Source organism: Leptosomus discolor, chromosome 5 (genome assembly GCF_034619465.1).
Source record: "Leptosomus discolor isolate bLepDis1 chromosome 5, bLepDis1.hap2, whole genome shotgun sequence".
Taxonomy (NCBI): domain Eukaryota; kingdom Metazoa; phylum Chordata; class Aves; order Leptosomiformes; family Leptosomidae; genus Leptosomus; species Leptosomus discolor.
This window is the reverse complement of record NC_141395.1, coordinates 43,391,899-43,418,718: the sequence shown is the minus strand read 5'-3', so window position 1 is coordinate 43,418,718 and position 26,820 is coordinate 43,391,899. Positions and strand designations below refer to the sequence as shown.

The window sequence follows — 26,820 nt, the reverse complement described above, 5'->3', positions numbered from 1 at the left end:
GAGGCGGCGGCGGCCGCCGCCATGAACGCTGGGGACGCTTTCCGTGGGCCGCCCGCGTTCCCGCCGCCGCTGCGCTTCGGGCAGGCCGCCGTCTTTGGGCAGGGCGGCGGCGCCGCCGGCCTCCCCTTCGCCCCTGGGGCCGCCGCCACCGCCGCCTTCGGGCCGCCCTACGGGCTAGGCCAGGTGCCGGCCTTCGCGGCGGCGGGCAGCAGTGGGGCCCCGGCGGGTAACGCAGGGTTCAGCTTCAAGCCGCCCACTAACCTGGGCAGCTTCCCGGGGCCGGGCGAGGCGCCGGGCGGCGGCGGGGCCTTCACGGCACCCGAGTTCCGCTTCAAGGCGCCCGAGAGCACCGGCGCCTTCAAACCGCTGGTGGGCGGTGAGGCGGAGAAGGGCCCGGCCGCCCCCCCCGCCTTCACCTTCTCGACGCCCTTCGGCTTCGCGCCCGAGGCGGGCCCGGAGGCGGCGGCGGGGTCGTTCTTCTCGCGTCCCGCCGCCGCCGCTCTGGGCCGGCCGGAGGAGAAGGGCCCGCGGCCGCTCTTTGAGGAGCTGGGGGAGCCGGCGCCCAAGGGCCTGAAGCGGAAGGAGGAGCGGGAGCGCTCGCCGCGGCGGGCGGCGGCGGGCGGGCGGGCGGCGGCAGCGCCGCCGGAGAAGCGGGCGGTGCTGCTGAGCCGACCCCGCGGCGGTGCGCTCTTCGGGCGGGTGGTGGAGGAGATGCTGCGCAGCCAGGGCCGCGGGCACCGCGACCGCGGAGGAGACGCCGCCGAGGGTGAGCGGGGACCCGCCGAGGAGCCGGCGCCGGCCGAATCCCGGGAGACCCCCCGGGAAGGTAGGCTGGGGCGCGGTGGGGGCAGCCGGCCGGCCGTCACCCCAGTTTCCGAGGTGGCTGCCTCCCTTCCTCTCTTCACAGATGCCGGCCCCGCAACCCCCGCCCGCCGGGCTCGGGGCAGCGAGAGCACGGAGGGTCTGGGGGGCCTGTCACCCAGCGAGCTGACGGCCATCCAGTGCAAGAACGTCCCCGATTACCTCAACGACAGGACGGTGCTGGAGAAGCACTTTGGCCAATTCGTAAAAGTCCGACGAATCATGACCAGGCGCAATAAAAAAATGGCCATTCTCCACTTTTTCGATCACGTGAGTGTTGGAAGTGGTCGGCACAAGAGCAGGCTTAGATGTGAGTGCTTGGGATGGGTCTTGCTTTGGTGAGAACTTGCACCCCTGTTTGCTAATGCGGTGTGTTTTTCACCTGGGGGAAAGCTTTGTATCATGAGTTTTGTATTACAGAGGGGGATGGAGGTGTACTGAGCTGCACCTAAAACATGGTAGCTTCCAGAGCTCTGCCTGGCTTTAGCTGTACTGTTAGCAGCCTCCTCAAATGCCAAACAAAGCTGTACTGTTAGCATCTGCCTTAAATCCCTATTCCTTTCCTCATGTTGCCCAAACCTGCTTTATGTACGCCTCTGCGTTCTTGCTTGGGCTCGGTGGCACCAAGGGCTCGGTGAGCTCATTCCACCTTTGCAGGGTGACGTGCTCGCTGGAAGTATTGCCGCTACATCAGCGCTGAGGTGTGCTGAGGAGCCACTTTGGAGACCGTGTGGTCTGTTCCTGCTTTGTGCTTAAAAACACACCTTTGGTCTCAAGTGCTCTAAGCTTGCTGTAGCTTTTAGAAAAGCAGCAATTTTTGTGGAAATCAGTCCTGCTGGTTGCACGTAGGTCTTACGTGAGAGGGTAAAATGCGGTAACCTTAACTTGATGGAAGCTGGTAAATGTTTCTCTGGCAAAAACTGCACTGTGCGCTTTGGTGTTGCAATGCTAATAGGTTTTCATACTCTGCTTTTGTTTCCTTTAAGGCCTCTGCAGCTCTTGCCAGGAAAAAAGCCAAAGAGTTGCACAAAGACGTAGTAACGTTTTGGCAAAAGAAGAAAACAAGTAAGTCTGTGTTCCCAGATGTGATCACTGGGTGATACATAAATGGTGTGGCATCTGCTCTGTTATTGTTTCCTGACATGCCAAGGTTGATACAAGGATCATTTCCAGTAGGAACGGTCCAGCTCCAGAAACAGGATGGTTCTCTTTGACTTTTGCTACTCACATTGTTTGGTGCACAGAGCTTCTGTGAGCGTTGAAGGTTGTTCTTTACAGAAGCTTGAAAAATTGTTGTTCTGTGTTTTATGTGACACCCCAGCTAGCTCTGTCTGTGGCAAAGGCTAATAGTCAATATGCAGGGGAGGGGGAAAAGAACAGGATAAAGTATGTAATTGCTTCCAAAATAGTTTCTCAGCCTTTAACATCCTATGGCTTGGGAGCCCTGGGTTCTTGGAGAATTTTTCTCTTGTGAAGTTACCCAGTGGCTTTTGCTGTGTGAACTTCCAGCATGTGCAGTGCTGTCCTCTGATATTGAGGAAGTTTTAAGTGAGTGACTGCAAATCACAGTTGGAAATGGCACTGTTTCTTTCTTAAATTCCTGTTCTCTAAAACATTTTGCTTGATCTGAGCCAAAATGCCGTTTCAGCCATACGGAAGAGCTGAAGACACTTTAAATGACAGCGTAACTTTACAAGAGAATCTAGGAATCATTCATGCAGCCACACAAGAGGAATAGAGTCATGCTAACTTTATGTTCCTTTTTAGAAGCAGAATGTTACTTGGGGATGTAAGAAAGCTGAGTTTCAAATGCCTCGTTGCCTGCTTCAGGGCATGGGTTGGGGTGTGAGCTTCCAGGTTTCAGGAAAGTGTCCTGAGAACTGGGCTAAGGAGTACCCTGGAGTGAGTGCCTGTGTTGCTGCGGTTGGTGTTCTGTGTAGCGGCAATTACATACTGCTTGAACCAAAAAGAGAGAACAGTGTGTGTGGTTGGCCTCCAGAGAACTGAGCTTAGAAATGGGAATTCAGATTCCAGACCCTGCTTGGGATGAGGGCAAGAGATGGGAGTGATGGCTGTTCTCCCCCAAGGCGTATATTGGAATTGTCATGTGCTTCCCTTTCTTTAGCTTTGTGAGTGCAGCTTAGGTACCTCTGAGATCTTAGCCTGGGCTTGCAGTTCAGCTGTCAGCAAATGAATGGTTCACCACAGCTTTGACCAGCCACAAATCTGTCTTCTGGAAAACAAGCAGCTGCACAGTGGTCTTCCTGAGGATTAACAATCTTGAGGCAGCAGCTGTAGGCATGCCTGTTTGCCTTTGTCATTTTATTGTGGGGTTAAAGTGTATAGAAACGTGAATGGCAATGTTCTAAAATAACTAACCTGAGAGAATTTAAGAAATCCAACTGGTTGAAAATTTGTTCCTGGGAGAAGAAATTCTCCCTTCCTGCAAGGTGTAGCTGTAACGCTTGAGAAGGCATGCCAACCTCAGACTGAGCTTGGGTATGTGAAATAAATAATCAAAATCATTCAGTAGGAGCACTGGGAATTGTGGTTTACATTAGGTGAAATGGATTTCATATCCTGTAGGGAGTTATGACCTGTGGATTATATCCTAGACCTGAGAGAACTTAAATGTAGATGATGATGAGACTTGACTTACTGTCAATCTGCTGACCAATTACAGTTATTGCTAAGTGGTATTTTATTGAAAAACTCTTACACTGTTTATAGAACAGTGAAGCTGACTAGCAATTGGTAGACTTGCTTGGTAAGTTGCTTCTAGTGCAAGTTGTCCTGGAAGTTTTGCATACAGGTACAAAACTGTGACTCTTCATTTTATTTTCTAATAGTATTTTTTTTAAACAAACTGATCACCACCACACCCATGGGGGGGGGGGGGGGGGGGCAGGGGAAGAGTTGTTGCTTGATCTATTTGGCAAGTACCTGGCTTCATGTTTATCTGTAACTTTAGGTCCAGCAAAAAGAGAATTTTCATCCAAGGAGAAGAAAGCAGGTGAAGATGAAGGAAGGCAAAGCAGTGAAGAGCAAAACTATCAGCATTCCCCTCTTCGAAAACCTTTAATAAGGTCCTCTGCCAGTGGTGTCATGCCTGGTAAAAGGTACGCCTGCTCCTCTGGGAATCCATCTGACGGAAGCAGGACGCATGGGGAAAAAGGACTGTCAATGTGTGCCAAATAGTTGTGTTCCTATTGGGGAGCATGCTTCCCTCAGCTCTTCTGGTTTGTCTGAATTACATGCTCACAGATCTCACACTTTGTCAGAAAGATACTTCTTGCTGCTTATTGAGTTCTGGTACTTTGGTCTGCGTGTTTCTTTTGAATATTTCGTTCGTAAAGACATTCGTAGCAACATGAGTAACAACACCTGCCATAGTGAGGTGTAAGGGAAGTGAATGAAATGGTGCAAAGCCAAACTAGGACCAAGCAGTAAGGACACTGTTCCATGGTCATGATTAAATGAGCTTCTGAAGTGGGTAGTTTCATTGGTCGGCATCTACTGTTCCATGGAACCAGAGTAGTTGGTGAATTTGGATCATAGTCTTGTTTCAGTTCAGGTAATGGTCTTTGTACAGGAATCCTTCTGTTCTGCATCAGTTGCTGAAGGAATGAATATTCCTTGATTTAAATAGTATGTATCTGGGCCCTGTAAAATCTTTTAATAATCTCTATTGCTATAGAAAGCATTTGTTCTTTTCACACCCAAGAGCAGGCTAGTTCTTGGCTTAAAATGCGAACTACTGTGCCACAGTGATGCAAAAATGCTGCAACAGCTATCTGGTTCTGTCTGCTCTCCGACAGATTCAGTAATACCATTTCTGTTAGGTTGAGGCTTTCGCCACAGTCAACAACGCTTGGCTGCGTTGTCAGAGCAGTGCTGGGGATTTAACCAGATTAACTCCCGGTGCTGGTGTTGGCTCATAACAACCTTAGTACATCAATACGTACTTTGTTTATTTGATACATTGCCTTGTGAACAAAATATTCTTCTAAACAGAGACATTGGCATACTGAAGAACAATGAACTGATTAATAGTTAAGGTGGGGCATGCATTAGTGTATTGTTGATTAAAAAATCCTCTCTTTTTAGTTCTCCAGCAAAGAAGCCTGGTCTTCGAAAGGTGCTGCAGTTTGAAGCAGATATGCTTGATTCTAGTTCTGAAGGGCAGAGCTCAGAGGCCTTGGGAGCTTCATTGTCATCTCTTGGTAACCTGGTAGGATTAGTGGCTGAGACATCTGAAGAAAGATACCGTCTTTTGGACCAAAGGGACAAAATCATGCGACAAGGTAATTACCCAAGTTAATGAGTGTAACATCTGCTGCTCTGCTGGAAAGGAGTAAGTGTCTGGTGCCTGTTGCAAAGCTGTTGTGATGTTATGGAAACGGCTTTAAAGAGAGTTTAACATGGAGCAGTCTGTAAAATACTCTTCTATTGAACATGTATACATTAATTTCTTGTAGAACTCGCAAGAATCTGTTTTACTTACTGCACATACATGTTTCTTGTGGAAAGTGAATAGCAGACTGTTCATCTTCTGTGAAGGAGGCCATGTAGGGAGATTTGCATCCCTGCAGGCTCTTTGAAGCAAGCTACCCAAAGCCTAACCATGTTTCTTTAAATTCAGTCTACTGCACAGCTGGTAATTATTTCTAGAAATGGCCCTTTGTTTTACAGTGCTTGTTCATTAATCCTTCCATCCTGTTCTTGCCATTTCAAAGGTGACCCTACTTTTAATTTGAGGTCTTATTTTTAATATCAACAATCAAGTTTCTCATCCACTTGATGTGGAATTGTTAAGTTGTTGGTGCTTAGTTAGGACACAAAATGTTGTGTATCTTTTAGAGGCTTCATTCTTTTCAGCAAAGCTCTCGATACCCATGTGGGATGGTAGGAGAAACTTCCTCAAGGGAGTAGTGCAACTCTGGGACAGGCCCCAGGGTGGGTGAGCCCCATCCTTATGGGTTTCTGACCACGCCAAGGTGTGGGTACAGCCTTGCTGTGAGTAGAGGTAGGGTGGGAATCTCTAGAGACCTTTTCCCACCAGCTTTTTTGTGAACTGTTGCCCTGATGATGTACTTCTTGCCATCCATTCATTGACCAATGTAAGGCTTCAGCTGAGGCATCTGGCATGCTTAGGGCTATGTTGGCACATGGGAGTAACGGCTTGTTGTGAAAATTAAGTGCTTCACGTTTGTTCAATTTTATTTATATTTTTTAGCTCGAATAAAAAGGACCGATCTTGGCAAAGCAAAAACTGTTGTTGGCACTTGCCCAGACATGTGTCCTGAAAAAGAGCGCTACATGAGGGAGACGAGAAACCAGCTCAGTATCTTTGAATTGCTTCAAGGATCTGACAAGGTAGGAGCCCTTTGTATGCAGGGGTTTGTTGTTCCTGGGACATCTGTTTGTTTGCTCCTTTTATAAAGTGGATGGTGTTGTTTAGTTGATTACATGGTTAACTGGTGGGAAAAATTCTGGAGTCCATTTCGTTAATGTCTTTGAGTTCCCTGTTGTAAAACAGGCTAGAGGTTTGCTTCTCCAAGTCACGTCTGTTATTTAGCTACAGGCAGGCTTTTGGAACTGTGGTTCTAAAACTATAGGGCAGCAGTGTATGTTCATTGTCTTGAAGGTTATGAATGTGAGACTAAGTCAACACTTAGGATCCTGTCATAAAAGAAAATAAATTACATTTGCTATCGTAGCAGAGTAGACGTGGGCTGTTATTGTGAACGGTGGAGAAACTCTTTTAATAGCCTGCCCCTTACTAAAGTAGAGGCATGGACATGGACAGGATGAAATCTTCTGTACTCCTGAAAAGTTGAACATACTCTCTGGACTTTGATTCTCTTCTCAACATCTTGCAGGTTGATCATGCGGCAGCAATCAAGGAATATAGCAGGTCTTCAGCAGATCAGGAGGAACCTTTGCCCCATGAATTGAGACCCTCTGAGGTGTTGAGCATGACCATGGACTATTTAGTGACAAACATTATGGATCAAGGAGAAGGAAACTACCGAGAATGGTACGACTTTGTCTGGAACAGAACTCGTGGAATAAGAAAGGTAAGCACTGGCGGATGGAGATGTTTGATGGTAGAAAGCAAAAGATCACATAATGCTGCAAAAAGTGGAGTAAAAAACAATAGTAGTTCAAACAGTTTGAATTGCAAAGTGACTCAAAGCACAGCTGAAGGGAATTTTCCAAAGGTAGTGCCAGATGACTGTGCTCTTCAACTGCAGTTTAAAAATACGTGCAATGTTTTCTTTATTGTTCTGATTAGGATATAACCCAGCAGCATCTCTGCAACCCGCTGATGGTGTCTCTGATTGAGAAGTGCACTCGCTTTCACATCCATTGTGCTCACCACTTGTGTGAAGAGCCCATGTCCTCCTTTGATGCCAAAATCAATAATGAGAACATGACTAAATGCTTGCAGAGCTTGAAGGAGATGTATCAGGACCTGGCTAACAAGGGGATTTACTGCAAGAGTGAAGCAGAGTTCAGAGGTTATAATGTCTTGCTGAATCTCAACAAGGGTGATATTCTCAGGTGGGAACAGCAGATAGCACTTGTTTTCTCTTTTTTGTCTCTGTGAAGAACTGAGATTAGGATTAAGTCCAGACAAGGTTTAACGGAAGTGAAGAGCTTAGTTGAAAAATTTTTTTTGCCAAAGGAAAAAATTACTGTAGTAATGTTTTATTTGAATTTTTCAATAGGTCATTTAAAAAAGTGTATTTTTTTAAGAAAAGAAGTCAAAACAGCTTTGTTTTATCTCCTTGAATAACTCACGAGAGCCTTCTGCAGGTAGTAAAAAACCCAACCGACCAGCCAAACAAAAAAGTTAAATCTTCACTGTTCTCAATCAGGTGTAATTTTTCTCTTCCCAGAGTGGTATCCAAGCTTCACGGCTTTATCTGCAGTGAGACCCAGCAAAATGTTTTGTGAGCAGAGTCATACTTTGCTTTTCTGGTCAACCTCTTCACTGCCTTCCTCCCTAGACATCAGAGTAATGTCCCTTAATAGTAACATGCTCATTATGCAAGCATCGTTAGAAGATTAATTATGAGTAAATAATGCTGCGAATTTAATTCACAGCCATTTGTTTTGGACAGGAGTTGAAGGTCTTGCTTAAAGCTCCTAATTTTAATTCCGTTTTGTTACAGGTTGCTATTGAGTTGTGATTGTTAATATTGAAACAAAAGGTTTGTCTGTCTTTTGTCTCCCCAGAGAAGTACAGCAGTTTCATCCAGAGGTTAGGAACTCACCTGAAGTTAGATTCGGAGTTCAAGCTTTTGCTGCACTAAACAGCAATAACTTTGTGAGGTTTTTCAAGCTAGTGCAAGCAGCTTCCTATCTGAATGCCTGTCTCTTGCATTGTTATTTCAACCAGGTAAGAAAAAGGCACATCAATATTTTTTTAAAGTGTTAATCAGTAAAAGAGTCTGGGTCTTTTGGAAGGAAATAGACTTAGCAGAAAGCTTGCTAGATGTTTAGCCTTAAAAATAATCTTATTCTTGCTTTTTCAGAAGCATTTAAAAAATTTATCAAGAGTTTTCTGCTATGATGTAAAAGGCAAATACTAAAATGCTCATCTCAGCATTTTTTTTTCCCCATAACTGTGTAAAAATGCATAGTTTCCCTGAAAATAATTCAGAAGCAGAGAAGCAGGCCTGAGACTTTAGCAAAGGAAATACCAACCTGCACTTTCAGAAGCCTTCGCAAGCTTTTTCTTCTGCATGAGAATCGCAAAGGGATATGCTCAAAATGAGCGACGTTGAAGAGGAGCAAAAGCTAGAAAGCAAGTGTATAGAATTTAAAAAGAAAGTTAAATCTGTTTGTGTGGATATTTGATGACAAAGTACTGTTTTATTTTAAACATGATTTTCATGTTTATAGTACACTTTATAGTACATTTTTGGGTCTTTAACTTAGTAGTTATGTGGCTTTTTCTTCTGTCCTCCCCTAGATTCGTAAAGATGCTCTCAAATCTCTCAACATTGCCTACACTGTGAGCACCCAAAGGTGTACAGTGTTTCCCTTGGATCACCTGGTCCGCATGCTGCTGTTCAGAGATTGTGAGGAAGCAACTGATTTTATAAGTTATTACGGCCTGAGTGTATCTGATGGGTAAGTGTAAGGGAAAGGGGGTGTGTGCCTTAAGATGCCTGGTGGGGTTAGACTGATGTTAGGCAAAACATTAACGTGGGTGGGCTGCTCCTGCGGTTGCAACCAGAAAAAGAAAAGAACAGGCGAAGGGTAGGGGCTGGGCTCTGTAAACAAAGCTCTGGGACAGTGACGGGTGCAAATTTTAATGATCTGTTCTATTTTTATTGCTGTATTTATGAGAAGTTCTTTAATTTTGCATCTTTCCCTCAAGAAGTAGGGTTTGTATCCTTGTAACTGGTGTGGCTTCCCACAATAGCTTTTTTTGCACTTGTATATCTTTTTTTACTTGGTTTGATAAGGTGACAAGGGATTTCAAGGATATAAAGTTCCTTCAGCCTTCTAGAAGGTGGTTAAAAGTAAGAGACATTTCCACCAATGGAGCGACAAGATATTGAGCTTGGTCTCTGTTGGGTTCCAGGGATTTCCTCTCTAGAAGGAGATGTTGTGGATAACCCAGTAGAAAAAAAAAAAGTTCTTTTTGGTTCTTGCAGTTGATTTGTAGCAAATTGCAGCTCAGTAGGAAATGAGGGTACACTTCTGCTTCTCAGGAAACTGGTATTATGGTGATGCACATAGGGCGGGATGGAGCCAAACAGTGCAAACAAGTTTTTAGAGGGTGTTGGAAGCCAGTGGTTTGCGGATAAGAATGTCTGCTGTGGAAATACATATGTTGTAAGGTGTATTCATACAGACTCTCAATCTCAAGAGACTGGAGTAGGCAAAAAACTTGAGAATGCCAGTTAGTGCTCTTTTTCCTGTTAACATTTTGGTTTGAAAGAAGAAATTAGCCAGACTACAGGTGCCAAGATTGAAAGAAGATTGCAGCTTGTAAAATTCTGTAGGTAGTCCTGGTGTTTGTCCTGTGGGATGTAATCTAGGTCAAATATACGCAGTGGACAAAGGTTAAAAGGAGAAAGAGACAGAATGGTCCACAAAGGTGCCCAGAAATGTTAGTGCAGCTTGTACTCTGTGCTGGGAGGACAGTGCTCTCTGTCTTCCCTGCCCTGGTTGCAGATCTGGGCTACAGGGAGCAAACCTGAGTGCCCAGTGCCTGCCTCGCTTTGCCCCACTAAGCTGTCCTGCTGAAAACCTCTCGATTACTGGAGCTTTGTGGATGTACTCCTGTTTGGTTTGGTTTTTTTTTAATTGTTCCCCAGTGCTTACGTGGAGCTGAATCGCTCAGCTTTCTTGGAGCCAGACGGGTTGCCCAAATCACGTAAATCGATGTTTGTCAGCGAGAAGCTAACTGTCTCAGTCGGGGAGGTTGTCAATGGTGGGCCGTTGCCCTTGGTACCTCACCATGTGCCTGTGTCCAGTTTCAATGGACAGAACAAGTATACCGGTGGAAGCACCTCTGTGGATCAAGCTAGTAGCCAAAAATCCAGCGTGGAAGCAGCAGGTAAGAGCAAACATGCGTTTTGGATACTGCTCGGGAATAAACTGTTGGGTCAGCTCTGTGAGTGGTTTTATTTTGCAAAGCAGAAACTGTTCTTGGCTCATGTAATTTGGATGTAATGAAGTCACATTTTGATTTAAATGTACTTATGCATCTGTAAAAGCTCAGCAGCAACCTGGTTAATGAAATGCATTTCCCAATACAGGATGCGCCCTAATGGAAATGAGTGCAATTTTGCCAGCATAGGTGAAATAACTAGATATTTGGCTACTTCAGACAGCCAACTTCCCTTTTCTTTCCTTGTTTCTTCCCTTTGCAACTGTTTGTTTGCACTGCGCATATAAATGTGTTCTTGAATTCAAGTTGAATGTACGTGTGTTTGTCCTTGTTGAAAGTACAGATATTTTGCATTTGTTCAAGAGATGTGTGTAGGTGCTAAGTGTACTTGGCTTGAAACAGTTGTTTTATTGGAAATCTATGTACTTGGTATTGGAGGTAATGGACAATGATGTTTTTGAATGTTTTGTATAAAATACTCATAAATATAGATTAGTTTTATCATGTATTTTTAACTTTAAGGCAGCAGTTCTGTTTTATGACCTGATGAGATTTATCAGACAAGCGAGCTTTTGAAGATAAGAATAGTTTTCCTTCTATTTGTGACTGACCTGGTCTCCTTAATTTTTCCCTTCCTACCTCTCAAGAAGGAAGAGTGGAAAGCAAAGGTGCGGATTTAGATGCCACAGCAGTAAGAGGCCAGCCCCCAGCTCATCTTCTACCCTCGCTGTTGCCTCGTCTGTTTGTGCCCATGCTTCCTCCTGCGCAGGCCATCGCCAAACTTGCTGGACAACCTGAGCCCCTCTCTTCAAAGCCTCAGCTTGTCTACACAGACACAGTAAGGAAGTTTAAACCCATCATAAAGTATTTGGGAAAGATCGTTTTAGTTTTCCAGAGTCTGCATGTGTTATGTAGAGTCAAAAGGAGACCCTCCCCGCTTCAGTGCTTTGGATACTTTGGAAAGTCATTTCCTCCAACTATTTTGAAAAGAGAAAGTCTTGAGTGATTTCAAAGCAAGCCTGAACTGTCAGTGCTTGCTCTGACTCCTTCATAGGATAAACAGTCCTGTCTGTTTAGCATTTGTTTGAGAAACCTCTAAGGAGAGAGTCAGAAAGCGAGAGCAGAAAGTGATTGTCTTGACTTAGTAGGTAAACTTTGCTTTAGTGAATAATATTGCGCTGTTTCTTAATGGCGCATGTTTCAAATGAGACATGAGAAAGTTTCTTCTTGTGGATATATGACTATTAATGTTGGGACTCAAATACGCACCCTGTGTATCTGTTCTATTCCCCTTTTTCTCCCTCCCACATGTGTTTAGATATGTACTAATGCTGAGTGTCTTAATGCTTTGTAAAGTACAGCTGTCATATTCTACCTAAATGCGGCTATGTTTCAGTGAAGACTGGTCACTTGGAATTAAATCAGCTAGAATTAGAGAAGCTCTTAAGTAAGAAAATAGGAATCCCTCTCAAAATTCACTCTTCTTAGCTATTATTTTGTAACTTGACTTGCCCATACTTAATACAGAAAGCTGCTTTTGTTTCTGGGCTGTTATTAACCTTTTAGATAGCCTAAAGTTTCCAGGCTGTTCTGTTTGGTTAAGTTTAGCTTAGTTTGTAAGTAAGAATACAGATGATGTTGCCAATTACAGTCAATTAACCAAGGCTGAAGAACCTGTCTCCTGATTCATGTGTGTGCCCAGGCCATCCTGAGCAGGAGTGCATCTTGCTTCAGCTGCTTCCTCTGCTGTGTTACAGGACATCACTGAAGTGGTGAACGGGCTTGTGCAGGATGTTCTCGAAGGAGAGTGCAGAGAAGTCAGCAGAGCAGGAGAGGCTTATGTGACTGCTGCCATCTGGTAAAGAGCATTTATTGGTGGTACTGCTGGAGTCTGTCATCAAAGCTGCAATTTGCCATATCATCACCATGTGTGAAGGTCATAAAACTAAGCAAGGCAAGGTCTGTAGTGGAGATAGTCTTACTGATACAGTTGAGGGAAAAGCAAACCTTTCTTCAGATGTCTGCCACCTCTCTGTTACCCACCAGCTAGCCTAATGGAAGCCTGACTGCAAACCTCTCTAAACCTTGCCTTGCATGACACTCACACCACTGCCACAAGAAATGTGTGTTGTGGAAGGGAAGGTGCCCAAAGAGGGACAAGAGGAGTAAGTCCAGATCTGGTTGCTTCTCTGCTTGAAACAATGCTTCCTCTGCAAGGCAGTGGGTAGAGTCGTAGATGTGGGTTTGTGACTAAAACAGTGTTACTAATGCACCAATATTTTGGTTATTACTGAACAGCACAGGGTCAAGGCCTTCCTTGTTTCCCACTCTGCACCCCTGTGAGTAGGCTGGGGGTGTGTCAGAGGATCAGAGGGGACACAGCTGGGACAGCTGACCCAGTCTGACTAAAGTCCATACCATGTCATGTTATGGTCAGCAATAAAACTGGGTTAGAGGAAGCAGAAGGTGGAGTTTTCTGGCTTCCAGGGTGGCCATTGATTGGAGACTGTCTGGGCATTGGTCTGCCTGTGGGAGGCAGTGGCTGACTGCCTTTGCTTTGCTTGGTAGGGGTGTGGAGTGTTTTTTCCCTTCACCTGTTACAGTGTCTTTCTCTCCATCCGCAAGTTTTCTTGCTTATTTTTCTTCCTATTTTCTCCCCTGTCCTGATGCGGGGAAGGGAGTGAGCCAGTAGCAGTGTGAGTGCTTGGCTGGTGGCCAGAGTCAGCCCATCATAACAGAGCAAGGGCATGCTTGAGAAAAACACAGATGTAGGTCTTCAAATGAAAACTTTCTGGCTTTAAAAAGAGATTTGCTGTTTCTGCACAGCACTTCGGAGGCCACCGTGGAGGAAATCGTGACTGAAGTGATGGGGGAGATCCTCAGACAAGTGGCTGGAAGCGTGCTTAGCGTGGAAAGGGAGCGTGTCAAAGAGGAAAGACGCAGAGTGGAGGAAGAGAGGTGAGTCGCTGCTTTTGCTGTGGGGCAGAGTGGGCTGTATACACCCTTTGGTAACGTAACAGCTGGTGCCAACCTGAGTCCTTGCACGTGTGCTCAGGCCCTGTGTCTTTCTGCTGTGCCAACAGCGCTCAGTTTGTCTCACCTTGAACTGCCCTGGGATCGTGCAGACAGGCTGTCCCTTCTGTGTTCTCAGGTGATCTGCTAGTTAGTATTTTGGTGACCTCACAGAGCCACTAAGATGGTGGGGTGGAATTTTGGGAACTTTTTATTCACCCAGAGCTTCCAGAGAGGGAGATGCATCCTGGCCCTGCTGTATGCAGGAACTTTTCCTTCTGAGTGAGCTACTTGTTTGTAGCTTACTGGGGTAAGAATAAAATAACCCCAATGTTTTCTGTATTTTTGAGGGAAATGTGTCTCCGTGCAAAACTGTTTATCTTCAGAGAGAGAAACCAGCTGGTGGGAACTCAGTTTTAGGCAAATTAACTGTCTGACACTGTGGGTAGCACTTGTGTAACTAAGCGGCAGGTTTCCCAGTGTAAGTCTTTTCACTTGTGTAAATCTTTTCTCTGTCCTTCCAGGCAAAAGCAGGAAAGAGAACAGTTAATAAGGCAGTTGAGCCAGTTGGTGGGTATGGAGTTAATGGAAGAAGTAATAAAGGAGAGTGTTCAAGAAGCTTCAGCCAATGAGTTAAAGTAAGTACAACATACTCTATGCTATGCTTCGCTGTAGGTTGCTTTCCTAAGGGTAAGAATTTGTCAGGGAGTGGTGGGCTTCTTGCTTGGCCTTCTTTGTGGTTATCTTCAATAAGCTACTTAAAAGAGGGAAAGTGTACTTGATTGTACAGCGGGCTGCCAGTTTGCAGTCGCACTGTGTTGGGCAGTAGTGGTCCTCCAGGGTGGAGGGAATAGAGGCTTTGTGTAGGACAAGGCTGCCCTGGGTGGTTATTTTTCTTGTACTCCCTTACGGCTCAGCTGTGGGCTCTCTTATAGACCCTTCTTTGGAAGCCCATGATCAGTGTAAAACTTGAACGACTTCCAATTGATTACAGGTCTTACTTAGAAGGACCATAGAGTAGAAGTGTGGAAAATCCCTCCCCTTTGCTAAATGTCTTCCCTGTTGGCAGCTTGAATAATTGTTTTGATATTTGCTGCAGTCTCCACCTCACTAGAGGTCTTGGTTTGTTTCATTTTGAACTAGATGTGCCTTGGAAAGAGACCGGCAAGCCCGTATTTCCCGGTGTTCAGAAGAAGTCTGTGGTCACATCATGGACCTCTTTCTGGAGGATGAGGTTTTCCAGATTGCTAAGGAAACCCTTCAGAAGCTCCAGTGTTTCTGCAAGTACTTGCAACGGTGAGTTGCCACCCTGCGACACCACTGCTTTTCTTGGGAGCATTGGCATGGAGTGGTTAATAAGAGTTTGAGCTACAGCTGTCTGGTTGCATTCTTTTTGCTGTCATCTTGTCTCTGCTTTAAGGGTCGACTTACAATCTTACTACTAGCCTCAAATATGTGGGGAGGGGAGCATACCTCGTCAGTCAGGTAACGAGCTTGGTAGGAGACTTCAGCTTCATTCTGTCTTGTAATAATTTCTCCTTGTATTCTTTCTGTTGGACACTTGTTTTTCTGGTTATGTGCTCAGTGTTTAGTGGCTATTTGGTGGCTATTGTGGTGTTCCAAGGCAGATTCATTTCTCCCTGTGCTGTGCTGCCCCAGTGCAGTCAGGTTGAGGTGTGTCTTGGGTGGCATTTCTCGCTGCTATGCAGGAAGCAGCAGGCTAGTCTCTTTACTGTGGAGCATCTTCCCTTGCAGAGTTCTTTCTGTCCTAAAACTGAGTTCATGTGTGTCTTCAGGGCATGCATAAATCGCCTTCAGTGTGATAGGGAAGGTTAAGGAGGAGGCTAAAGATATGTGAAACAATGTACATGCAGCAGTCGAGAAAACTGGATGAAGCAGGAATGTTTTTTACAAGCCCTGAAAATACTCAAGGCAACACAGTAGAGTATTTAAATTCATAAATTTCTGTGTTATAAAACTGTTGGACCGTATATGTTTTGAATCATTTGTTCATAGAAAAACAGACTGGCATCTAATGATAAAGGCTTTATTATATGTTCTCTCCTTGTTGGTGAATTTGCCTTTTTAAATGTTCCTTAAAAACAGAACCAGAAAAAGTGGCATACCTTTCTTGCTGCAATAGATGTTGCAAAAGTATTTTTGGCAAGTGCTTGAGATTCCAGAGAAGCTTTGTAACAGATAGCTGTAAAATGCTTCGTGTGCTAGGAATAAACACGCTGGAAACGGGGGAGGAAAACTATGCTTGAATTTTTGCTGGGACAGCTGAGGAAGGGATGAGATGGAAGAGTGGCAGTCCTGCTTCCCTCCTGTGATCTCTCTGACCACTGAGAGCAAGTGCAGCTTGCTGAGCAGAGGGCTGCTCCCTTCTGTCTGCATCGGGTTTTTTTTGAATGGGGCACAAGGCTGCCCCTTTTGGGCACTGCATCGATACGGCTGCTTGCAGGTCTCATCCTGTGCACCCTCTGTTGGAGCTCTGACTTTGCAGCTGTGTGCAGAAATACAGCCTGAGCCAGCTGCACCACCCACATGCCCCAGCTCACACTCTCCCGTGGGCAGACTGTGACTTGTGGGGTGTTTCAGACCCCAATCTGGTCTGAAGAGCAAAGATGAGAAAACCTGTTTGGTCTGCAGAAGAGGTTATTAACGTGACCTATTTATCTGTTCTCTTCCAAAGGTGGAGGGAGGCAGTGGCAGCTCGAACGAAGTTGAAACATCAAATGAGGGCGTTTCCAGCTGCTCCCAGTTGCTCAGATCCAGAAAATAAACTGAAAGCTCTGTCCCCCAGTGCTGAGTGGCCTATAGCCATGGAGAACTTGTGCAAGAGAATTGTAAACCTGGGGCATGGAGGACAGCTGGGGATCTCTTGCACGAGGTAAGGATACTTATGGTGACAGCAGTTGGCAATCTGATTTTTGGAAGGTAATTACAAAGCAGCTCTCTTCGAACCTTCATGGGGAACGTTCGTGGTTTTGCGAAACTGTTTATTCTCAAATACCCCCAAAAAGACCCTTTGCACAAATGCCATGACAAAGGCTGCAAACCTAAAGAAACCTTTCTTCTATTAACAGCAACTTTCTAAAGTGTTTGCAGTACTTCTCGGGCCTTAGTGAGCGTTTCTTAAATTTGGTTGAAGTACCTGTTTTATACCAAAAATTACAACTAAGAATCTTTTGTTTCCAGATTGAATTGGCTGAGAAAGAAGACGGTGCATGAAATTAAAGTTCAGCACTTCTACCAGCAATTGTTAAGGTATGTTGGCATTTGATCCTTGTTTTCTTTCGAAGCACATTGTAAAAGAAGTGCCAGAGATCTTGCAAATGTCAGTAAGGAATGGCAAATCAGACTCAGGTGTCCACTTGCAGCCTTGCTTCTGGGCGTATTTCCAGATAAGGGAAACTGGAAGATAAATTCATGAAAGTGTTCGGCCATCTGATCCTGTTGCTGTGGGTGTAACTTTAAGGATCTGATGGATATTATGAGTTTTTTTGTGTACCTGGGTGGGATGGGGCCTGGGATGGGGTATAGGGGGAGAGGAGTAAACGAGCTGTTACCAGCCTGGCTTGTGGCATGAAGGGATTGATGTAGATGTTTAAAGTGCAGCAGGAGGTCTGCCTTCTCATGGCTTGTCATGCGCTCTAGTGTTTATTGGAGCAGGGTATTGAAGCAGTGTGGAAGTGAAGACGTACACAAAAGGTCCCACAATCCCCAAAGCAAGGCTCACGTAACAGATTTGGCAGCTGCAGTTCTTGAAGGCATCTGGTCTGTGGTGAAATAGATGGGCAACAGATCTAAAGAATTAGCTCAAATTTTGGACTGTTTGAATTGTAGCTACTTACAGTATTGTAACTTGTTCAAAGCAAGAAAAACATTCCCCAGGTGGGAATGAGCACTAGGGAGGTCTTTTCACCAGCTTCTGTCTCTCTTTAAGTGATTTCGCTTGGACTCCCCTGGATCTTGTCTCATTAATCACTGAACATATTCCAATTCAACAAGGACAGGTTTTTTGGAAGGTGCTATTGGTTTTGCCAAGTGATGATGAATATGGGGAGGATGATCCCAACAGGTAAGTGAAAGAGTTGATTGCTGGGTCCCCTTCTCAAACAGAGCAGTCATATAGAGGAAGAGTAGTAGTATACGGTCCTTGATGTTTTGGGATTTTTTCCCCATACCATGTCAAATTTCCAGTTTGTTTTTTTTTTTTTTCTCCAGAGAGCTCTAAAGAGTATTGCTGTTGATTTATTTTAGTGGTCTGTATCTTCTGACATTGTTCATTGAATTCCTTTTGCTCACACTGAAAACAGGAAACATTGAGATATGTAGCAGTGTGGATAATTTTAGGATGTTTAATAGCTATTTAGCAAGCATATGCAAACAATACGAAGGTTGGGGTTATCATAGGTTGTGGTGTCTTAGAGGTGTTGGTGGTAAAACCCTAAAATGCCACTTTCTTTAAAACAAAACCCCCGAAAGCCCACTCTCTCTTTTGTTTGCTAGGGTACTGGTGGATTGGTTGAAAGCCAAATTTATGGGAGAGAAAAACTGGAAGAAAAATGCTTCACATACAGAAGGCAAAATTCAAACACTGACATTATTTAATTCTCCTGGCATGCAAGGGAGCAGAAGCATTAAAGTCAGTGTGTGTATAAAGGTAGGTGAGAACAAGTTCATGATACTTAACAGGCCATCAAAGCAGGCTGTGCTCCTTTCCAGTGGATGTTGTGCGGAGGCTTTTCACACGGTGTCCTGTCAGATGGAGGAGCATGATAACTGGGGAGGGATGGGGTTGTTGAAAAGGTCTGAAAAAAGATGGATTTTTTTTCCCTGAGTAATAATTTATTAAATTTTAATAATTTAGTTTAAATTTTAAATAATTTTAAAATATTTTAAAATTTTATTAAGAAATAAATAGTAACAATTTACTCAGTCAGCTGAGTAAAATACCTGCCTAAACATAATGCAATAGTTAGAACCTCAGCCGTCTCAATTTCTGATGCTGAATCAGGTGCTGAAGTGCACTTTTGTGCTCACCTGCATCTGTTGGATACGTCCGTGTTTGTCTGTCTTGTAACTCGTCATCTTATGATTTGTAGAGCTCCTGGTAACGAATGTCAAAGCTGAGTGCTAACGATAGCAAACTGCCGATTTCAGTATGAAAATAGCATTGTTTAGCTACATTGTTGTTGTCGTCTTTGTAACTTGTATAGATGGCACATGGTGCGCTGTCCAACTCTGAGCTCGATACAGCTGAGATGCAAAAAGACTTGCTTGGAACCAGCGGTCTCATTCTTCTCCTGCCCCCTCGAGTTAGGACCGAAGATGTTGTAGAAGATGATGTTTATTGGCTTTCAGCTTTGCTGCAGCTGAAACAGTTGCTTCAGGTTAAACCTTTCCACCCAATAGTTCCCCTGGTGGTTCTAGTCCCCAGTCAGGAAGAGGAGGCCACAGAGAAAGAAGTAGAAGAAGGTACGTAATTATTGCTGTGCCCTGAAAAAACAGTGTGAATGTTTATGGATGCCCCAGGTAGAACTGTTGCAGATAGTTCAGTCTCTCAAATACAGTATCTAGTAAAGGGAGAGACTGAAGCACAATACTTTTCAAAGCTTTGCTAGAAATCCAGAGGCTGTAAGAATTGATCATTATGTAAAGATACTAATTTTCTTTTGACTTCCATTTTTCCTTTGCACGCAGTGTTGTGAGTCTGCGGGGAAGGATGGAGAAGTGATGCTGTGAATGTATGCAGAGCGTGAGACTAGGTCAGAGTAGGAAATACCCATTTGTTCTTTCTCTGTGTATATGCTGGGTTTTCTTATTTTTAAGGTTTGATGCTGCAGGACTTGATTTCAGCCCAGCTTATTTCAGATTACACCATTGTTGAGCTCCCAGGTTCAATCAATGACTTGCAATGCACCAGAAGGGTAAGAACAGCAACTCACTTGAAGAGATACTTGGCTGGTTTATCATTAACCTCCCAGTTACTAATGCCTTATAAGGAATTATGTTCTCAAGCAGCTTAAATTGCATCTGAGTCTTGTGTACTGGGATATTTCTGCTGTTGAAGTTTCTGTAACAATTTTTGTTCAAAAAGCTCTCTTACCAGTTGGAGTTGGGTACTTGCTTGTTAATAGTGATTCCAACATCAGCCAGAACTATTCTGAAATGAAGTATTTCTGCTGCTTTTCCATTATTCATGTCTGTTCTGTTTTAACTGACTAGAGATCACTGGCATTTGCTACGTAAAAGATAGTGTTTTCTGTGTAATACTGAAAACCACACTGAGACCAAAATATGTGGACTACGTAAATCTGTACAGATCTCTCCCTGGCAGCCTCCAGACACCTGCTTCTCCCCTTGTCCTTCAGTTTGCTGTGTGCTTGGCAGTAGTGACCTGGAGACAACTCAGAAAGCCATGATGGAAAATGATGCTTACAAATCTAAAATAGTTTTTCGTGTGTTATAGCGGGGTGATTGGGAGAGGTGGGAGAGGGTAGTGGCCGAGAACAGCCAAGCTGACTTGGACTGAAAGCGGCTCCAGCCCCATGTTCCCTTCTCAGGGTGTCTGAAGAAGGTGCCTAAGAAAGAAGGTGAGAGTAAGACAAGCTCAGAGTGATGCTGCCCTGCAAACTCTTACAGCCTGCATCTCTTTGCAGTTCAAGAACTGCCAGGATCAGACGCGGATTCTCTGGATATAGTCACCCTAGGCTAATTTTTGTGAATCTGTCCAATTTCTCTCAGATAAGTTTTTGTCATCCCCAGCATCCCGCAGCAGGGAATTCCACTGCATGACTGCACCTGCTGTGAACAGCCTCTTTTTTTGTCTGTTCCTGAGCCTGCTGCATGGGAATTTAGTTTGTGACCACCTAGTTGGAGAACTACTGCTGCAAATACTGGGATGATGATAGTTAATTTGCTTGTAGTTTGCTGCATAGCATCTTGAATAGTGTTATGTCAAACTTAGGGTTGCAGGATTGAATCCTTTGTGTCCTGATTGCTGCAGAGCACTTTCCAACCACTTGTGTTTTGTGTGTCATAGATCTCTGCGGCTGTGGGCTGGCTGGTTTCCCAGTGCCCTGACTCCCTTGAGCTCTGCAGTCAGACCCTTCGGGAGTACGTTGAGAATGGGATTGATGGTGAATTTGGCAAGCGCTTCTACCATGACTGGAAGGAGAGGCGTTTAGCTGGCCTGCCAGCTCAGGAGCCAGGGGTCATCATAGAGCTCTACAACAGCGTCCTGCAGTTTCTTTCAGATGTGGCATCCTCAGAGCACCTTTGTGACTTGTCTTGGCCTCTTACCGAGTTTTCAGAGCCTGGGGGTAACAAGCTGTTGCCCCACCTGCAGTGGAATATGCCTGATCACCTGGCCTGGCTGAAGAAGGCTGTGCTGTCCTTCCAGATCCCGTACCTAGATCTGCCTCCATTAGGTGGTATGTACTTCATGCTATGGTATCCGCTTGTCGGCACATCATTCTCTCTGATGTGCCTGTGCTGTGTTGAACTACCAGCCTTTAAGGTGGGTAGTTTGGCTCTGTCACAAATTCTTGCAATTTACTTTGTTGTTTTTTTTCCCATAGCTCCTTGGCATCCTGTTTGCCGCATGATTTTTCAGTATGTGTCTCAGATTGCTAGCTCTTCCCATACTCGACCACTGATCCAGTCTCAAGTGGAGAATCTGCTGAGCAAAACTTTCCAGAAGTGGAAAAATAACACATCTGGGAACTCTGAAGGTGGACCTTCTGTTGATGAGATCCCTTGGGATGCTATCTTGGCAGTCTGCATTGATCATAAATTGAGAGACTGGAAACCACCCAAACTGCCTATTGCTCCAGGTATTGTGTGTCCTTCTACAACACAGATGATGTTTCTTGCATAACTTACAAGTTTAATAACTTGACAATGCTGCCTTTTTAGTGAGCAATACGTAGCAGGGAGGGAGCTCTGGTCTTGCTGTGCTTACTGCACATTCATCTCTGGAGTGTGTATTTAGTGTTGATTATGACTAGACTTGAGCTTGTGATTAAAAATTTTGTCTCTGTGGTCAGAGTTTATCAGCCCTCCTCTCCCTGTAGGAGTGGATTTACATTCAACCAAAGGCCAAGAACTGATCCCTCAGAAGTCACGTAAGCTCAGGTCAGCTGAGATGGCAGGCTGCCACTGTTAATGAGCACTTCCATGGGTTAATGAAGTTTGTCTTTGAATTCTTTTTGCTTTCAATTTCAGGTGTGGGGTTTTTTTGGTGCTCTGTTTGGCTTAACTGTAGGGAGCCTCTTAATGAAATGACTACTTAACCCATTGAATGCTGAACTTGAATGCACTAGAATTTTTAAAATGAAGATAAAGCAGCATTTTGCAGTCTTTCCCAGTAACCTGTTGAACAGTAAACCAGTTCAAGAGAAGGCTCCTTTTTTACATGCAGGTTACAACTTAAAGCTACTTCAGAGTGAACATGCAATTTTTCCTCAGATTGGCTTTATATGATTCAGTACTGAGCTTTTCTTCTGAAGGAGAAAATCTGTTCTAATATTAAACGTTGGGTTTGGGTTTATTCACAGAAGCAGTAAGTGAAGATGGTCAGATTCGTGTGTACTTCTTCAAGGAGCATTTGAAGAACTTCACTCTCCCTTTTTCATGGGAACAAGCCAGACTGCGCACGCAGGAGGAGATCCGGCAATGCCACGAGAGGTGAGGTGGCTGCTAGTGCTGCCTGGGAGAGCAGCATTCAGCTGTCTGTTGTGCCATCAGAGCCACTCGGTGAACTCCAAGGAGGTTGCTTAGGGCCTCTGCAATGAACATACAGTGCCGTCGCAATGCTGAAAACCAGCACATGGCATCCTCCCAGAATGTGTTTGTGTACATCTCCTTGAAACGATGTACAAGGGTGTGCTGAAACCAGGTAGTAAGTCGATTCTATTTTTGCAGGATTGCTCGGCTTTCAAATGGATTGCTTGAGGGGGCACTTAAAGCATTATAAATGGATAAATTAACTTCTGCCAAAGAAAACACTGCTGAGGTTTTGGAATTAGACTTGTACTCTAGGTGCACAAAGCATGGAGGAAGAACAGTGTGAGGTTGGGGAAGAGCATGAGGATAAATCATAAGTGTGCCCTTTATTTAATAGTGCCCCCTCCCTTACATTCACCTTCAGTTGCAGCCTCGACCTGACAGACGAATTATATGTTAGATGACTTGCAGCTTTCCTCTTTAGTAATTACATACTACTTCTGAAGCATTTTGAATTCAAAAAGGAGGCTTTCTCTCCCACTTGTGGGAAGACATAGGAAAGTCCAGTATTGTAGCTAGCGTCCAAATATTACCTATTTTTTGTAGCTACTATCAAAGAGGGCTTTTCTTGCCCGTGTAACCTGTTTATCAGCCCTTATTCTGGGTTTGGGGGAGGGTTTGGGAAAAGGATGCAAAGAGAAGTGGAATATGGAGGAAAAAGGTCCCCAGAAGTGCACTGCCAAAATCATGAATGTCCCTAATTGCCTGCCTTAAACTTAGTACCCATGAAAGCAGCTTTATCCCCACAATTCAGTTTCAGAGCTCATAATATTCGAAGAACCTGGAAACAGAGATTTAAGGCCTCGTCCTCAAAACACAAACTACTGCAGCACTGTGGGCACATACTAAAAAAATACCTGAAAATGGGGAGTAACCAACAGGGTTTCATCAGGGGCCTTTTATGGCATGGTGACAGCAGCAGCACAAGAAAGCAGGCTTTAAATTCAGAGAGGAAAAAAAAAGCTGCTCCATACCTTGGTCTCCCTTTTAATATTCAAGTAGCCTTTGGGTTATACTGAGAGAAAATGCTAGAGGTTGAAGGGGGAGGGTGCCTTAGAGCTGTGTGGCATTAAAGTGTTTGAGATCTCAGGAGTCTAGCTCACTTCCCTAGCCTTGTTCAGAGTGAAGCCAGTCTCTCTTCCCTCTTGGAAGCTTAGTTGCTGCTCTGCTGTGTAGCAGGAGATGTTGGGTAGATACTTTCCTTTGGGGTGAGTTCCAACCCGCTGTCAGATAAATTCCTCTCAGATCCCAAGCACAGGTGGTGATATATTGGACCCTGGTACAAGGGAATTATGTCTCCAAATGATCAATTCCTACTCCCTGCTATTTCCAGACTTCAAGCCAGTAGGGAAAAAATCAACACACTTATACCAATTTCTGTGCTTTTTTGTTTTAGTTTGGGTTTTTTTGTCCTCCTTTAGGTCAAGGGTAAAACCTCCCAACTCTTTTAAGAAACCCTACAGCATCTCCATGATGCCAGGTCAATATGATTCTGGCACAAACATGCTGTCAGGTCAAGAAAAGAGCATTCCCAGTGCAGATAAATTCACAGACACGGCCTCAACCCAGGAGCTTCTCCCCGAACGTCTATTGGCACAGTTGCAATTGGAGAAGATAGAAAGCAGGAGGTAAGCTCCCAGAGCAGCATCCTTTCCTTGCAGCTCCAGCCCAGGTTTGTAAACAATTTCTAACTTGTATGTAATGCTAAGGTGAAGTCCAGCAGTGCTAGAAAACAGCCTAGTCTGTCTCTGGTTTCATCTAATTTCATCAAGCACATCGGTGCAGTGCAGTTCCCTGCCACCTCCTGCTTACATCACAGGAACAGGATGATAGAAATACTTGGAGCTTTGAGGAACGGTTGGAAGCTATCTGTGGTCAATCAAGCCACCAAAACTAGAGCAGTACAGGGTGTACAGTTGTCTGTGTCCTGCAGTATCACAAATGTCTGTAAAGTTCACTGTGGGATGTCAGTTTGGTGCCTGTTGCAATGCAGGTCACCAAGCTGAAGAACTAAAGCTTTTGAGGTTGGCCCAAGGGTTTCTTGTCTCTGCTGCCTTCCCAATCAGTTGGTGTCTTCAAGCTGTGTGGCTCCTTTCTGTACCACAGCCTATGATGGGTTTTCATCATAGTGGTGGGCTATGTCAGACCATGTTAGAAATGACTGTGAACATCGGATCCTTCTTGTAGACCCTTCTGAACCCAAAACACTTGGTTAACCCACTGGTTACAAGAACAAAGCCAGACTGCAGTCTGACTGGTGCTCTTGATCTTTCTGTCCAGGTTTGAAGAACAGTTACACCAATGTCTAGCTGAGGACATTGAGCCCCGTGGTGACTTTGTAGGTCTTCCTCTCTACCTCCCCCAGTCTCTGGTCTCCACCATCAACGGACAGGGGACAGTTCGGAAAAGTCCCACATCATCAGCTCAAGAGGTAAGGAAGGGTGGTACTGAGAATGAGCTGTAGCTCTGAGGAGTGGAGGTGCCAAACCTGCTGTAGTTAAAAAAACCTTTAGTGGGAATTACTCCAGTGTGCAGTGATGGATAGACTTGGGAAATAAAGAATTGAAAAAATACACCTTGGAAATAACCTCTTTCCAGGGAGAGGAGAGTGGTTTCTGCAGGTCTAGAATACAAGTTCTTTACAGGTGTTAATGCTTTCTGCTGCTGGCAGCCATAACAGTAGTCCTTGTGGTGCTGCAGTTTAAGTTAAGGAATCACTGGTGTGGGTCAGCTTTCCCCAGTTCAAGGAAGGTTGTGGGGCAGAAGTAGAAGAACATGTTATTTTTGTCTTACCTCCTCAGGGACGGGGGGTGCTGACCTCCATGGCGGTTCTCAAAAGTTGGGGGAACAGCCAGTGAGCTGAGAAGTTCCTTGCTGGTACAGGGTAATGCTGTTTTCTCAGTCTCATCTCTTTTCCTTCTGCCCAGGCTGGGAGTCAAGGGGGATGCAAGCTTTTGGTGGAGGAGCTGAGCCCCACGCTGTCGGACAGATTGAAACACTTACAGCGGCTCCTCAGAGTGAACAAGGAGGGTGAAGTCGCCTCCGAGCTCCACCTGTCTGCTCTGGTGGACATGGTGGATATTTGAGCAGAGCTGAGATACATGTGCAACCCAAGAGACTTGGTAAAGAAATCCAGGTCTGGGTGACTTGAACAGAGAAGCTTCTTGGGCATGTTTCAGAAAAAGCAGGTGTCCTCCCAGGAGAAGAACATGGAACAGACATGGGGCCTGGGCCCTTCCTGCATGGCTGCCTTGTGCAGAGGCAGCGTGGCTCAGTTGGGCTCACTGCTGAGCTTTGGCTGGTCTGGGACTCCTTCCTTTCCTGCTTCACAGGCATGGAGATGAGTCAAATGCTGTTCTTGCAAGGCCTTAAATTGACACTTGGTGGTGATTTTTTTTTTTTTTTTTTTTCTTTTCTCATCGTGGGTAAATGTAGCTTCACCAGGAGAAAACAAGCGAGGTAGCAGGGGTCTCTGGGAACATCAGTGATTGCTCTCCGTAGACACAGTCCCCAGGATGATGTCCCAGCTCTGTGCTTGCCTGCTTCATGGAGGAGCTACCTTGCAGCAGCACCGTGGTTTGAAGTTGCTGTTCTGTTGCCCAGGAATGTCAATATTGTTCTTGAAGTGGGGCAACACTTGGCTGTATTTTGTACTTAATGATGCTCAATGCAAATCCAGAAGGATTTTTGTGCTGTGAGGCCCAGATTTTATTGTATTGAATATTTACGTCATTAAAACCGGATGAGTTGCTTATTCTACAGATTGTCATGCTGGAAAGCAGGACACTTTGTTCAGTAAACAGCTATGGAGAACTGATTTTCCTTTTTTGGGAGAGCCTATTACCTGCATTCTCCAGCATTTAAAAAGCTGTGGCTTTGGAAGTTGAAGATCTTTGGGTTTAGTTTAATATTGATTCGTGGTAAATAGTAGGAACATGTACTTCATGGCTGCAGTACTCCTGTACAAGTAATTTTTTAAAATTACAGCATCAGCAGCTTTTTCTTAGGAACCTGTGCTTGATGAAACACAAATTACTGCAGCTTTGGCAGGAAACACTGATTACCTTGCCTGCTAGAGACCAGTTGCCTGACTTGCTTCTAATTTCATTTGTAGTAGTCTAAAACTGCCACCTGCCTCCCAAAAAAAGTAATTTTATAGCTGGTTTTGTTTGCTGGTTTGTTTTTTTTTTTATAGCATTTGTATTTCTCTTAAACCTAGAATAGTGATAGTAGCTTTCATATTAAGTTGAAAGAAGAAACTTAAACAACTGAAGAAATTATGCTCTGAGGCTGTTCATGCTACATACAACTTTGCTGGGCAGAGCTGTGCTAACTTGAACCGCCTGTATGCGAAGACAGGCCTGGGTGCTGCTCTCAGCTGTGCTTTACCCTAGCGCTGCCTGTGGTGTTCTCAGTTTACCTGGAATTAAGTTGTAAAAACCCAAAAGTGTTTTGGGGTGAGATTTACACCATCTGCTGTCAATGTGTTTTGTACCTAATAAATCTGTAGTGGC

At 44.8% G+C, this 26,820-nt stretch overlaps 1 protein-coding gene across 1 annotated transcript; it reads left to right on the top strand.

Annotated features, from left to right (window-relative positions):
• Positions 1-21: 21 nt before the first annotated feature.
• On the top strand, positions 22-26,820 carry MCM3AP (minichromosome maintenance complex component 3 associated protein). Its single transcript, XM_086465237.1, has 28 exons — positions 22-826; positions 908-1,131; positions 1,848-1,926; positions 3,833-3,980; positions 4,969-5,165; positions 6,098-6,237; positions 6,744-6,941; positions 7,160-7,428; positions 8,107-8,269; positions 8,846-9,006; positions 10,203-10,444; positions 11,146-11,336; positions 12,256-12,356; positions 13,325-13,456; positions 14,035-14,148; positions 14,654-14,806; positions 16,206-16,403; positions 16,712-16,780; positions 17,460-17,594; positions 18,026-18,179; positions 18,736-18,994; positions 19,349-19,446; positions 20,562-20,952; positions 21,100-21,354; positions 22,078-22,207; positions 23,728-23,934; positions 24,587-24,737; positions 25,234-26,820. The coding sequence occupies exons 1-28, from the start codon at positions 22-24 to the stop codon at positions 25,390-25,392; spliced, it is 5,523 nt and encodes a 1,840-aa protein (XP_086321363.1). The 3' UTR covers positions 25,393-26,820.